This window comes from Poromitra crassiceps (genome assembly GCF_964638095.1).
Source record: "Poromitra crassiceps genome assembly, chromosome: 11".
Taxonomy (NCBI): Eukaryota; Metazoa; Chordata; class Actinopteri; order Beryciformes; family Melamphaidae; genus Poromitra; species Poromitra crassiceps.
Window position 1 is genome coordinate 23,663,657 of NC_139643.1, and position 15,469 is coordinate 23,679,125.

General features: G+C 44.8%; 2 protein-coding genes across 2 annotated transcripts in view; both read right to left on the bottom strand.

Moving 5' to 3' along the window:
- Positions 1 to 2,399, bottom strand: part of rnf115b (ring finger protein 115b) — a gene marked incomplete at its 3' end in the record, with an annotated part of 5,168 nt that extends 2,769 nt beyond the window's left edge. The window contains exons 1-4 of the mRNA XM_083646139.1: positions 2,319 to 2,399; positions 1,284 to 1,342; positions 952 to 1,012; positions 590 to 861 (exon numbers count right to left, since the gene is read on the bottom strand). Coding sequence (XP_083502265.1) covers positions 590 to 861; positions 952 to 1,012; positions 1,284 to 1,342; positions 2,319 to 2,396 — 470 coding nt within the window. The 5' untranslated portion in view covers positions 2,397 to 2,399. The remainder of the gene's footprint in view (positions 1 to 589; positions 862 to 951; positions 1,013 to 1,283; positions 1,343 to 2,318) is intronic.
- Positions 2,400 to 3,836: 1,437 nt separating this feature from the next.
- scamp3 (secretory carrier membrane protein 3) lies at positions 3,837 to 11,343 on the bottom strand. Its single transcript, XM_083646743.1, has 9 exons — positions 10,762 to 11,343; positions 10,409 to 10,489; positions 9,957 to 10,073; positions 8,278 to 8,401; positions 7,477 to 7,605; positions 5,934 to 6,093; positions 5,721 to 5,822; positions 4,964 to 5,081; positions 3,837 to 4,022 (listed from the first exon to the last, which is right to left on the bottom strand). Exons 1-9 carry the CDS (start codon positions 10,813 to 10,815, stop codon positions 3,873 to 3,875), a joined length of 1,035 nt encoding a protein of 344 aa, XP_083502869.1. The 5' UTR covers positions 10,816 to 11,343; the 3' UTR covers positions 3,837 to 3,872.
- Positions 11,344 to 15,469: the final 4,126 nt, after the last annotated feature.

A 15,469-nucleotide genomic window follows, 5' to 3' on the forward strand; every position in this document is an offset into this window, starting at 1 on the left:
GACTTCCTCATCTCAAACGAGCCTATTGTGTACAGTACAGTCTTGTGATGGCATCACTGGTCCACACTTAACTCAATTCAACTCTCAATAACTGTCAAACTAAATGAATGTCTGCAAAACTGTTTACAGTTTTCGGATGTGTGAGATCCTGTGCAAAATAAATAAGCATTGTTTTTTTGTGAAGTGTCCCTTTAATAATGTGAATTCACTGTATAGAAAGTACTATCAGATTTACATGTCACATGAAAACAGCTTAGTTTCAAGCTGAAATTAAAGATGAATCCTTTGGTGAAAACACTGCTGTCCTTTATTTATAGTGGTAATTAGTCTTATAGAGATCACCAACTGGAGTTCAGCTGTTTATGTCCTAGTTACCTAGTACATCACTGCTTAATAAGCAGTGATCTCGCAATTACTTTGGAGTTTATTTTATTTTATAGAGCCGATATGTCTGTGGGGTGGCTGTTCAAAACTAAGCGTGTTAACTCTGATGGGTGTGAACTTCCATAAACACTAGTATATTGTAGATTCTTACACACTCAGAGTTAAAGTGACACAGCTGATTTTGCTGTGCACCATCTCCACCCACCCTTCCACTGCGGGCATCTGTTCGGGCCGGGGCGCCCTCCTATCTCGCCCGGGTTGGGAGGAAGACTCTGGCTCTCTGGGCTCTCTGGGCTCTCTGGGGTCCCTGGCTCCTGACGGCTCCTGTGGAGCAGGAGCAGCCCTGGCTCCTATTGGCTCCTGTGAAGGAGGCGCGGGCAGGCCCGCAGGTACCTGCTCACCGCCGTCCGGGTCTGACTCTGAGGCGGGGGGGTGCGACAGCAGGGCCGAGCGCTCCATAAACAGCAGCTGCCATAACTTGCGGGGAGATCACAGAAGCAATCGATCACAACAAAGCCTTCGAAAGAGGATCTGTTTTCAGGTCATGAGACTTTTGTCGAGACAAACCTCTGAGAAGAGGTCTGCGTTTGAATCGTCACTGGCCGCCGTTGTACTGTCCTCCAGCAGACTGGAGAGCAAAGTGAAATTCAGTTTAAATATCAACGATGTGAAATTGAATACACAATAACTCTTAACATGTTTTTGATTGCCATGCATTTTTGAGTTTATATCCTATATGTGATTTTGAAAGGGTTTCATAAACCCAAGTTCCATAGAATGTTCTCAATCCATAGAGGACTAGCCTATATAATATATTATTATATATACTAATATTCTAAACACCAAAACTGCAAGGTTTTCATTTGCCAACAGCAATGTAATAATGAACTGTAGGCTACCTGGAGTCTTCTGACACCTCCTCAATAAAGCCAGAATCACACCTGGGGCAGATGAATTCCTTGACAACAAAAAAGCACAAGGAGTTGATTTAAATCTGATGGGAAACAGAAGCTGACTGCCCCCCCCCCCCCACACACACACACACACACACACACACACACACACACACACACACACACACACGACACACACTGACACACACACACACACACACACACACACACACAATCTATCATAATAACATGTTTGTGCGCAATCACACCATGATAAAGTGTCAACTGTGTGACAAATGTGCCACAGCAGTGGATCCCACAGTAGTGTGTAATTATTAAACTTGAAGAAAACTTAAAGTTGTCATGTCACCTGTCACCAGTAGCCACACACACACACACACACACACACACACACACACACACACACACACACACACACACACACACACACACACACACACAGACAGACAGACAGACAGACAGACAGACAGACAGACAGACAGACAGACAGACAGAAGATCTATTGGGAGGAAAAACAATGTCAAACTGGGGTTCAGGGTTTAAAGTGTAGATCTATTCAGGGTCCATGACATGGTAAAGTTTGGGAAGCCTGCGCTGGCTTGTCTGCGCGGTGTGGAGACGCTGCGCAGCGCCCAGCCCCTTCCCTTCCTCCCATGTTTCTCGCATGCAGCTGACAGCAGACGAGTCGCTCGCTGGCCACAAAGTCGCCAACAGTAGTGCTTCTAAATATGGAAACGCGAATGGCCAGATTTATTCTCCCTAAAGTAAGATCCTGGTGCAGCGGCGTCCAATGAAGACACAGACACCGATAGACGATTATAAGTCCGCAAAAATAACGTACTCGAGCAGTTATTATCTAGCAAACGTTTTAAAATCAAACTCACATTTATAGCCTGTATCTTATAGTATTTTAAAGAGACGGGGGGGGCTGATAAACTGCTTTTCCACGGGCGCAGCAGTCATTCCCCAGGCCAGCCGAGCGCAGGGGCAAATAAACACTCTCTCTCCAAAGTCACTCACCGGGAGTTCGGGGTCTATTTCACTTTTACAGCAGTGACAGAAAAACCGGTGTTGTGGTGTCGCCGCAGCCTCCGCCATCTTCACGGTATAAAGCACAGCCGCTGCTGACGTCGGTATGGCAGCCCAGAGAAGTGTCTGGCGCGGGGGTCAGGTCCGTCCGGCCGGGGGTGGGTGACATGTCACAAAGCCTGCTCCAGATCATGACACGAGTGTTAACAAACACTGACATCAAGAAGCCGATCAAGCAATGTGGGGAAGCTACATAAATAAGATTCTAATAAGACTAACGAACAAAAAATGTCAACAGATTTATCATTAAGGATCAGTCACCTGGCATCCCCCCCCCCCCCAAAGGCTGGATAACGGGTTTCCACGAACCTATACTCAAGATGAAGTAGCAAGTAAATCCGTGAGGCCAAAAAGTAACAAGTTGTCAGGATGACATCATAGATGCAGTTTCGTTCTGGTAAGTTGGGGGTCGCCAGAGAATACAAAATGTTTATAGAGGATCTTGTAAAACAGCAATGACAGTGTGACACACCAGATAATAAACACAGTGCAACATGAGGTTAACATACTGGTCTTGCTTACATTTTGACTAATCTAAAACATAAATACAACACAGCATTTCATTCCAGGTCTGAACCAACTGTGTCTATCAACAGGAGGACGCATTAATAACTGTATTAAACTCCATAGGCATGACAATACATATGTTTATTAAAACCAAGACAGTGACCTGCAATGACAACCATAAGTTCCACAAGGAGCACCAACAGAACAATGAGAGAGATATAATATCACAACCAAAAACACGTTCATGATTTTGCCGTTCATGATTTTGCCGTTACAGTATGAGAGATTTTGGCAATAAGGTAATAGACATTCTCAATTGGAATAATTACAAAACTTGTTAGTTAAGCAACAAAATAGTAGCACTGCATGGCCACAATTGGGCCATTCAGTTATGAATCAACTGTTATAATGGTAAGTGCTTCAGTGTTTACATGTATCAGCTCCATCCATATATGACCTTGTTTTAAACACTATCTTCCAGTAAACACACACGAAACATCAGGACATTTTGAGGGAAAATATTCAGGCTACAAGTGCCTTAATACATTTGACTTGGCACACAGTTTGACTTTTCATGATAAAAAAACATTTTCCCTGCATCCTTTTAACACTCAGCATGGCAATAGCAACAGACACTTGAACCTCAACATCTTACGCTTTTCACAGGAACGTTTTCCTCACAACACCTTTCCAGTTCACTAATCAACACATACGACTTGGTGACTCCTCGGCTTGGTGATGTCCTGTACTAACTCGTCCTGTACACCGTTAACAAATCACACAACTCCCCGACATCGTTTCATGCACCTGGAGTTGAGCTGCCCCCGAGGTGCTAATACAGACTCAGTTTTCCCTCATCAAATTGTAACCATGAGTAAGGGGAAATAAATGGCAAACTGATCCTATATCAACCTCTGCAGGCGCTCCGCCACCCCCCTTACCCTCCCAAACCCCCCCCCCCCCCCCTTCGGTCCCTCTCTATCGGGGGGCGGTGAAGGCCCCCTGGGCAGCGCTGGTGGCAGCACTGGTGGCAGCCTGGCGCACAGCCTGATTGGCCATGACTCCGGTGGCAAACTCCGCCTGGGCCTTCTGGAAGCTGGCATCGGTCTGCCTATACATAGAGTGGACCTGGAAGGGGGGGGGAGAGAGCGGAGGGCGTTGACAGCTGATACACACATCAATTCATCATTATATTATGCTCATTGTCAGGGTGAAAACGATACCCAGAACTTGATATCGGGGCTATTCTTCAGATCGTTTGTTATCCGTTGACAGCTCCATGGTAGGTGGACCACCAGGGCACGGCGGGAGCAATTATCGGCACGGACCACATGGGAAGTGTGAATACAGGTGGACGACTTTGCTTTCACTCTCTTCCCGCATTTCATATCCAAGAAAGGCGGCCTAACAGATCATGTCACAGTATTTCCAACTGGAGTTCCCCGTTGTCTCTTGAGTCAAAGTATTTACATGCACAACACACATTCATGTTCCGGTATTACTTGGAGCTAGTAGTCCATTTAAGAATTGGTATATGTAAATGCCATATTTGCGTTAGAATAGCCGGAATGATCCCATTTCCGTTTAAAAATTGGATGCGATAATTTGAAGCCAATATTAAACAGGGCTCCTACACTATTTCCCATTTCAAAATGACATGCTTTTTCATAAGACCTTAATTGCTGCTGCATGCTGATAGTGGCAGGTCAGCTAGTCTCTACTACACTCTATAGGTGAAGATGACAGTTCAAAACAATAAATGTGTAGTGTACTGGAAGCAGCCATTTTGCAGTTTCCAAGACGTGGAGATTCAATTTTCCATCCTTTTCCAGACCCATGTAGGAAGTTGGAACCGTGTATTGGCCATGATACTACACAAGGTCAATACCTCGTCATATTTATTATCATTTTGTGCGGTCTGTGCAAGTTCTGTTTCCATGGTAACATTGCTAATTCATGCCTACAGAGATATTTGCAATCGACGTGTGAAGATGCATAACAAACACTTCGATTCGATCTACTATCTGGAATACTTGTACATGTAAACAATGTCATTCATCGGCGTTCACCTTCTTGAGCAGGACAACCCCCATGGCAGCCTGGGCAGTGAAGCACACGGCGTTGAGCATCATGATCACTCCAACGGGGACGCTGGTGTTCAGAGCAGCCAGGCTCACGATCCACCCGCTGAGGGGTGGGAGGGACAGGAAGGCAGAGGAAGAACAACAACACATTTATGAGATAAAGGAAATAGACAATTAATGACAGAGAGAAAGAGAGAGGGCCTGGAAATGTAGAGAGAAGAAATTGGATAGATGTAAAAAGCCGTTGGATGCTATCGAGAGCCAAAGTGGAACGTCACTTCCTGCTTCAGCACTGTACCAGAGATTTTCATCCTCAATTTATTTTCCCATAGACATTTTGTAAAATGCTTATAAAAATAGTTTTACTTGGTCAAACCAAACGGTTCAGATATATTTAGAAACAGGAGAGACCACATAACATTTCACCGGGACCAAAACGTAAAAAAAACTGCGGATAAAGATAAAGATTTAAAGAAAATGTTTTTTCAATGTTTGTTTTTTTTGTTTTGGTCAGATTTAAATGTTCTATGGTCTCTCCCGATTATAAATATATCTGAACCATTTGGTTTGACTAAGTAAAACTTAAAACTATTTTTATAAGCATTTTACGAAATGTCCATGGGAAAATAAATGGCGGATGAAACTCTCTGGTACAGTGCTGAAGCAGGAAGTGACGTTCACTTTAGCCTCTCTAGGGCAGCCCCAGGCCAGATACAGCGAGAGGTTTGTTTGCGGCTCATACCTGAAACCCCATCCGGGGATCCCGATAGTCATGATGACATAGGTGACCACTTGGGCAAAGAAAACGAAGAAGAAGGCGAAGAAGTTGAAGGAACTGTCACTCCTAGAGGGGAGGGGGGGCGATATTAACCATTACCAAGAGGAACTGAGGCAACAATTCAATCTCGATTTACCATCACAACTGTGTGATATGGAGGTCAGTAACAGTACGCGCCTGAAGGCTTTGTAGACGGGTCTGTACCAACAGACGAAGGAGCAGGGGGTGAAGAGAAGGGCCCAGAGGATGGCCAGGCCCAGGCCCACTCCACCCGTGGTGTCAACACAGAAATTGGCCAGGGAGGAGATCAGGTTGAAGAGCAGTGTGCAGGCGCCAACTGCAGGATGGTAAAGAAGGTTAAAAGGAAGACAGAGTACTCGGCGGGATGAATGATTGTGGTACAGTCTGGATTCTAGCATCATCTACGATAATTTTTGTTTTCATATTTTCAATGTTTATTGTTGTGTTTTGCCTGTCTGCAATTTGCACTGCACCAACTTACCAAGTTAAATTCCTTGTAAGTGCGCATGTGTACGTGGTGACAATAAATCTGATCAACTCTCTGTTTCTGTAGGACAGTGGACTTGACCCTGCAGGCTTCAACTCAAATTCAATCCACCCTTCTTCCCCTTTTTATCTGCCATCATGTCAGGATCACTCCACTGGTTTCTACTTGGACACAACTGTCCTTTCACAGCCCGTCAGGTCTGGCCCCGTGCTAAATAGTCGACATTGTAACTTCTTAGGGACCGCTGTGCAGTCTCAGATCTTTGATGCAGGGCTCTGTGTGTGTGTGTGTGTGTGTGTGTATTATTATATTATTAGAACACAGCTCTCTCGAATACTCGATTCTGATTGGTCAATCAACAATATTCACCGGGCATTATTTCTCGACAACAGACCGCTGCTCTGCCAAACCTGGATTAATCAGTTGATAAGAGCCTTTTGTCAGCAACCACTAGCCTACTAATTAGGCCAACCAGTTGCAGCTGTGGTGTCTTGTGTGCCAATTACGAATGAAACCACTTTGTGTTGAAAACGCTATTAAAAAATCTATTTGAATAATTATTTTTGTCAGATTATTGAATGATTTAGTTGTAGGCCGTGTTCTAAGCGGGATAATGTATACTGAGCCAGTGATTACTGGAAATAATGACCTTCAGGTGAATGATTTAGCCCTCCGCTGCGCGTCGGGCTAAATCATTCACCTGTCGGTCATTATTTCCACAGTAATCACCGGCTCAGTATACATTATCCCTTACTTATATATATTTTATCTTGTGTTGCCTTCTTGTTTTTGCTTCAATGTTGTGAATCAAGTGACCACATTTGCTCTTATTTCGTTGTTAAAGCACTTTGTTAACTGCGTTTCAAAAAGAGAAATGCTGAGACAGAAGTAGCAGAAGCACGACTGACTCATCAGATACGATGGCGACACTGATAAGGAACTAACACATCTTGCAGAAGTGCACAACGGGCACAGCAGGATGTATGACCATACCGGCCAAATGTGACTCAAAACATTGGCTCGGTGGCCATGCTATTACTCTGCAGCTGCAATGTGATTTCAATATGACTTCTAGCTGCTCAAACCAACGGGCGAGCACCTGCAAATCAACTCGCACACTTGTTTAATGAACATTGAATAGTGACACTGGTGAAGCACTCCCATAAACGGCGTGACTGTGATGATGATGATGTGAGTTATGGGGGAACTCACACGTCCAGAAGTAGTACATGATGGTGACGGTGCGCTGGAAGTTCTGGCTGATGTCCAAGTTGATGTCCTGGTAGAAGCAGGGTCCCACTGGGCAGAACGACGGCAGTGGAGGCCAGTTATTCTGACGATCTGAAGGGGAGAACGGTGGAGGGGAAGTGACTGACAAGTATGTTTTTTCTTTACAACAACCAAAAAATCAATAATACTTTGCTGATGTCTGGTAACCTTTAATTTATTTGACATTTGACTTGGAATGAAATTCTACATATTTTTTTTTTTTATGGGAAAGAGAAGTTTTATGACCCTTGACTCATTAAACTCGTTTAAAACCAATTGTATTAAAAAAAAAAAAGTGTATTCATTTAAACATACTTTTTGGGGATGCATGCTTTATAGATTATAGATCTATCACGTAGAAACACATATACCCTTTCTGTTAAAAGAGCATAAAGGAATCATCACAGACCTTAGGCAGTATAGGTTACAAAAAGCAAATTACGGGCAGAAGAAGTTTTCTGCAAATAGATCATTCTATCTATTTGGTAGATAGACCAGTAGATCGACCAGTATTCTAGATGCGATTGCTGCATTCAAATGATGTCCTATTTACCGCGTTCACGAGAAGAGTCCATATTAACGCCCCCCCACCTGTGGTATTCACGACTTCAGAAGTGGACATTTTCTAAAAGCTCTGAGTTCACGATGACTTCCCATGGCGTAACCATGAGCTCTACGAGTTCCATCTGAAGGCAGCATACATGATGCTTTGGCCCCTCCTCCTCCCCCTCCCCCTCCTCTTACCGGCTCCAGGTCCCAGGCTGTGTGACTCCAGCTCCCGCTCTCTCCTCTCCAGCTCTCGGGCCTTCTTCTCCAACTCCTCCTGCTTCCTCAGGAGCTCTGCTGTGGTGGCGTTCACTGCAGTCTGCTACATTTAAAAAAAAAGATAAATAGTTCAGTGAGATAGTTTGTTCTTGTGTGCTAAATTCACGGGCCAAATATTATGTGAATGACCTTGTCTCATAAGAGATGCAGAACATTGTAATGTGCTGCTAAGGCGTGTACATTTATTAACACCAACAGATAAATGACAACTGCTTTCCATGACACTAAGTTCTCCAGGAGATGCAGAAAACACTTGACGGGGGAAATAAGAGCAGTACACACTCAAAATGTCACCTCTGTATCAGTGTTAGTCAATTCACACACATCTTGGAGCTACAGTGTGTGGACTCTTTCATTCTTCATGGCTTCGGCTTTGGCTCAGCAGCAGCTGTTGATGAAAACTAGGATGTGTTTATTTTTGTTCTTTTCTGCAAAAGAGATGCCCAATAGTACAGTATAGCGCTTCTAGGATACACCCCCTATTTTATGGACTGCATAAATACATACAGTACATACTGAACAGCATGTTACAGGGCATAGTCATGTGCCCCGCCACAATCAAGCATGGTATCTGCCAGTGTGGCAGTTTAAAAAAAAAGGCGCTTATGGGGACATTCACACCAAACGTGTTTTTTTCAGTCAGAACGCTATGAAAATCATGTTGAGGGCGCTTCCATTGTGCACAAAACACAGCGCACGGAGCTGGGTTTTTTGCGCTCCGTTTGTTTTCCCCTGCAGTCGCGTGCAGTACAGATCAGAACACAACGACCACAAGGACGGTAGCCAGCTAGTTTTGTCTGTTTGATGTTGTTCACTGTCAACATGAAAGCCAGATTATTGCCAATTCTGGCAGCAGCGGAGGTTGAAAATCCCTCGGGAGGAGAAAAGGTAGGAGGAGAGAAAAAGACGAGCAGGGCACTTTTCCTCTAATGTTCAACTTTTTTCAAACGCCCACAGCGCTCCTCCAAAAACGCCACCAGCGCTAAACGCCAGGTGCGTTCATTAAAAGAGGAGCACGTTTAGCGCGTCCTTACATAGAGAATGAATTGCAGAAAGACGCTGGCAGCCATAAAAACGCTTTTGGTCTGAATGTCCCCTAAGATGTGCATCAAAGACGCTACTGTCTTTGCTTTTTAGTAAATGCTCTTGCTTGTTAAATCGGCGGATGTGCTTCAAGGTCCCATTTCATGCTATTTTTCTTAGATTCTTACAAGTATACCCTCATATACTCAATGCCATTATTGAGATCTACTTCCTAAGGTTGAATAGTCTGAGATCACGTCATTGTATGTCCACACGTGGAACCAAATTTTTTCCTATGCATCTCCTGTGGCTGTATCTATTTTAACCTGTGTTATACATTCCTAGACTCCCTCTTTGTCTCTTAGCATTTCCTGTATTCACATTGCAGCTGGATTGCGTCCAGAATATATAGAATTATGATTACAAGGTCTGACCACAACCCGTATCTGGTTTTGATGATCCGACTGCAATGTGAGTAAAATGCCAGTTTTGTGTGTCCAGGTGCGGCACTGATTATGTCCTTGTGAAAGATGATAGAAAATGTGCTGAAATGACAAGTGAAAGTGTCTTTATACTGGGCCTGCTTTATAGGAGCCATAGTTGCGTGGCTCGGTGGGCGTCGTCCTGCTGGGCGGGGTCTGCGCAGGAGCAGATGGAACGGAGGGAGAGGTGGCTTCATATGGTGGCGGAGGCTAGAAAATATTTAGGAAACGACATCATCAATCATCAATGACAGAATCCATACACCGGTATGATGTCATAGGGCACAACAAGTGAGTCACCCTCACCCTTTGTTTGGAACCAAAGCAGGTGCATCATAACATCTGTATGGTCTTTACTTTTGATGGACATTTTAAAACATCTGAACAAAACACAGAATAGAAAGCCCCTTTCTTTCCACTGTATTCCTTGGTGTAATGAGGTACAATGGCAGATCATCAAATCATCATACTCTTAAGTATATTCCCTCAAGGTGAAACCAAGCCCAGGCAGGCATAACACTATCAATATTGATCATATTTCTTACCCCAGTTTTATTGTCAAAAGGATTGTAAAGGTCCAGCGTGGCATATCCTGTGTTGCTGCTATGTTGAGTCACAGCAGGGTCCTAGCAGGCAAATCATCAAACAAATGATTATTTCATCAGTAATCGGTTTCAGTTTGGCATGGCTTGCGAGAACATACGCCTTATTTAACAATTGATGGGTAGATTTTTTAATAAGGGCTGCGACTGGGGAAAGATTAGGCCAGCCACACCACATCACATCACATGAGCAACAACATGACTGCTCAGTGCTCTTTAGTTATGCTAGGCTACATACCAACATCAATGCCTTTCATCCATCAAACAGACTACACTTGCTTTCCGTTACAAATCACCTGGAAAGGGTTGTGGTCCTCCGTTGGCTCTGGAAAGCTTGTGTACTTTGACATCTCGATAGAGAAGGCTTCTCGGCCTGTCTCTGTTGTTCGATCAATGAAAAACACCCAGTAGTTTATTGCGGTCGGTTAACGTCACGGAGGCAACGCACACACCAGCCCTTTAAATCCTCTGTATTTTCTAAACGGACTGTCGGTGTTGGCTTATCCAATCAGCTAGCTATCCGTCCCTCTTCGGCTTATCATTGCTCCAGTCGATAGTGCTGGCTCATATATAGCGACGATGTAAGCTAGCTAACAAACACTCGACCATAGACGCAGTTTTAGCTTGCTACAGTTAGCATCCTCCGTAGCCTCAGTCTCATGTGACAGCTAGCTACTCCACCACAAATCTGATCAACTCAACACGAGTTCACGTTACAGGCATAATCACTCGCCGTATTCCCTTTCCTGGCGGTTTTCCTCCCACTCCTGATTGTCAGATTCTGGTATGCTAGATTTGTTCACCAGAATTTTGGCGAAAACGCAGGTCAGTTAGTCCAAATATATATATATATACAGACGTCCAGGAAGTAACCACTAACCGCGGTCATGTGACTGCTGCGGCAGAGAAACACGTGGAAGCTGAAGTGGGCGTGGCGACTGGTGTTTGTTTCTTGCACACACACACACACACACACACACACACACACACACACACACACACACACACACACACACACACACACACACACACAACATGGCCATGGGGTGAATTTTCCTTTTTCTGTTGGACCAGTTTGATGTTGACAGACTGTGCTTTAGTTTAGGGCCACACTCTTCTTGAACTCAAATCTATATTGTCTTTATTGTTATTGTCCAGAATTCATTACAGACGTGAGAGCATCTGTGATAGATAGATAGATCAGAGATATCTTCTTGTAAATCCAATAATGTTCAAGTTGAACAACTCAGAAATTTGCTGGGGACCCTCTGGAACCGCCTCAAGAACCCCTGGTGGTCCCCGGACCGCATGTTGAGAACCAGTGCTCTATGGGCTGGGCTGTAACTGAGGAGATAGAGAGAAGCAGACGAGTCAGACAGCAGGATTTTTTACAAATACAGAAATACTGTAGGCTATTTATTGTCATTACCACTCCTCCTCCAGTAGGTGTCACTGATGTGCCTCAAAAGATCAAGGGTGTACTGTACTGTAATGCCAATGCTCCCTGCTCAAAAATAAATATTATAAAAAAAAAAAAAAGATCAAGGGTGTGTGTGTGTGTGTGTGTGTGTGTGTGTGTGTGTGTGTGTGTGTGTGACCTATCACATTCTCATAGGCGTCTGAATTACACTCTGGGTTGGGGCAAACATTCTGTCATTAACTGCTGTGCGAGTGAGTTTGAGAGAGAGAGAGAGAGAGAGAGAGAGAGAGTGTGTGTGTGTGTGTGTGTGTGTGTGTGTGTGTGTGTGTGTGTGTGTGTGTGTGTGTTCAACATCGCTTTTTAAGCATTCTATTGTGAAGCCAAGCATATTCAGTCTGTGTAGTGACAATTCAGATTCTTCTCTAATATTCCAGCTAACACTGATGTTGTTGTTGTCAATGAAAATCATAGAGAGGCGTTTGTTCTAGAGGTTGGCTGTACCTTTGACCACAGCCTAGAGGAGGCCTTTCTAACCAAGATGCTACAATATCAACAGCTGGAGCAGACCATTTCACAGCTGGGCTACAATTGTAAAGTTCTAGTTTTCATATTTGGCAGCCTGGGTCACATACATAAGCTGGTTGTGAGAGGCCTTCAGATGGCTGGTCTCCCAAAGAGAAGGGCCAAGCAGTTAGCGAGGTAGCCTATTGCTCAATATCTGCTATGATTGGTAGCCGCTCAATATGGAGGAGGCCCTGCTTTTTGTACCCATGACGTGGATACTGACCGTTATCATGTCTTACAGTATAACTGTATTTGTCGACCTGCCATTGTCATCATCCTGTGTGTTATCCTTTGTGTATGCATTATTGTGGTTGTCGTTTGGGCACTTGTGTAACTGACTGACTCCCAATATCTGATTGCAGTAGTAGTGTTTATGTCCTTTGCATACTTGTATTTATGTGGACATACATAAATTATTCAAGCGTGTGTGTGTGTGTGTGTGTGTGTGTGTGTGTGTGTGTGTGTGTGTGTGTGTGTGTGTGTGTGTGTGTGTGTGTGTGTGTGTGTGTGTGTGATGTTTTAACTAGATACATTTTTTTTGCTATGCTCCTTGTGCTAGACTTACATGTTAACAGCATGCCTTTGTCAAGTGAAAACCATGTATCTCCAGAATGTCAACTGTTTAGCCAGAAGGAGAAAAAACAGACTTGATTTCTGCTTCATGCATTTAGTTCATCCAGTGGGTTTTGAAAGGTTTTCATAAGCTCAAGAATCGCAGAACTTTCTCGATCCACAGGACGACGTAATCCCTCGATTTAAATTGATACATAAAAAGTCACCAAAAGGGGATTTACAAGGTTTTCACCTGGAAATAATGAGTCGTAAACCTCCTCATGCTTTTCCCATGGGTGCGTGCAGCGTTTAATCTGAGGCACTTTGAGCAGGCGGACAGCAGGCAACTTCTCAGCACAATGTCAATATTCACATCTAATCCCCTTGTACAGTCCCCATTAGTTCTGTTTCAATCTCCTGCCCTTCACGTCACGAGGGGTCACATGGGTGACTGAGGGCCAGTCATATGACAGACAGCATTATAAACACATGGGCCAGACGCCCCCCCCTCTCTCTCTCTCACACACACACACACACACACACACACACACACACACACACACACACACACACACACACACACACACGGCCTAGTAAATTCACAGTAGACTCTTTAGTAGACTCTTTAGTAGTTATAGCATGGCCATGCTGACTCTATTTTGTGTTTACTTTTATACCCTTGTGTGCTTGTGTCGGCTGCCTGTGAGTCATCATTTCCGATAATGACTCTCTGTTCTGATTGGTCCAGATGGCGCTAAATCAAAAGTTGGAGTTGGCTGGGTTGACTCCCGATCCATAAAACCACAGCATTCCACAGCCAATCAAGCGATGTGAGGCTCCATGACATCACTGCCTGTGGAATGAACTGGCAGAACAGTCGCGTGTGGAAAGTGACCCCGGGTAACAAGGAGGAGGGACTGGGTGGTTTGAAAACTGCTCCAATGAGGATAACAATCGTTGATCAAACTGGGTGTTTGCTGTAATCAGAATCAGGTGTTTCATCTACATAGGTGTGTGTGTGTGCGTGCGTGTATGTGTGTGCGTGTGTGCGTGTGTGTGCGTGTGTGTGTGTGTGTGTGTGCGTGTGTGTGTGTGTGTGTGTGTGTGTGTGTGAGTGTGTGTCCATGCGTGCGTGCGTGCGTCAGCATGCGTGCGTGTGGGCTACGCTTGCTCATTTTGCATTGACCAAACTGCGAGGAACTTTCCGTTCACCCCAGAGAGCAGTTTGGTTACAGTGCTGTGGTTGTGTTGAGTAAGACGATGGGCCATTGAAAACATTCTTTGTCCCTGTGAGACATTGAAAAAAGCACAATAATTGACGTTGTTTAACCCACACACATACTTGATCATACCTAACATAATATCTCCCTCCCTTTCTCTCTGTCCGTCACACACACACACACACACACACACACACACACACACACACACACACACTCTCTCTCTCTCACTCACACACATGCACATGCACAGACACACTCGCATTTACCCAGGGAGGTGACTGAGAACACACAGTCTGGAGGAGGCCCAGTAGCCCGCTGTGTGTATAAACTGGGAAGAACTTCAGAGGAGTGCCTGTGTCTGCTCGCCGTTTCAGAACCTGGAAAAGCCATCATCACCGCCTGTGAACCGTGCTGCTCTCCTCCTCAGGAAGTGCCTGAGAGACCCTGACGGACCATCATTCACAGCGAGGTGAAGTCTGCGCTGGACTGAATCTCTGAGTCTGGTATGAATATATAGGGAGATTATTGAGTTCTGCTAAAGCCATCATCTCTTTGTGTTTCAAGTTGATTTGTCTATTTTGCTTGTGCCCAGCAACTTGAAAAAGGGGTTTTGGAGAGAGAGAGAGGGGAGCAGCTGGAATCTCCCCACACGACTTAAGTGAGAGCCACTTAACACTTTCTGTAACCGGCTGCAAAGCCAGAGAAGAAGGGCGGGCGGGCGGGTGGGGCCGGGACTTTTTTGACTGAGCTCATTCTGTAGGTACAGCTGGGGAAAGGGGAGCTGGGGGAATAGTGCTTCTCCTGATTTTATGAAATAATTTTCTCACGGCAAAAATCTCTCTCTCTTTCAATCTCTCTCACTCTTTCCTCGCCACTCCCTGTTTCCCCCCCCCCCCTGGTCTTTGCCAAATGTCTCTCAAGGTGGCGTTGATGAAATATCGACGGTCTTTTTGGGGAGTTTTCAGACTCTAGTAATTGGGCCCGTTTGTGTGCTGCTGCTGCTGCTGTGGTGAAAGAGAGCACACAGAGGGAGGACAAGACGCAGAGGGAGGAGGAGAATGAACGAGGGATGGAGAGGAAAGAGTGTGTAATAATGAGTGGCAGATAATGATGTCAAACAATATTCAGAGAGGAGACGGGGGAATGGGAGGAGGCAGCGTCGTAGAGAACACTTCTTCTGAGAGGGAACACACATTTGGGCTTCTCAAGAAAACACTGACGCATGATCAATCCATATAAAACGGT

What these genes read in the sequence shown, in the direction of transcription:
- scamp3 (XM_083646743.1), bottom strand. Translation starts at nt 10,815, where the DNA reads ATGTCAAAGTACACAAGCTTTCCAGAGCCAACGGAGGACCACAACCCT. An exon ending in AGGACCACAACCCTTTCCAG is followed by an intron (nt 10,490 to 10,761) that starts GTGATTTGTAAC and finishes TTTGCCTGCTAG; the next exon opens with GACCCTGCTGTGACTCAACA. An exon ending in CTTTTGACAATAAAACTGGG is followed by an intron (nt 10,074 to 10,408) that starts GTAAGAAATATG and finishes AATATTTTCTAG; the next exon opens with CCTCCGCCACCATATGAAGC.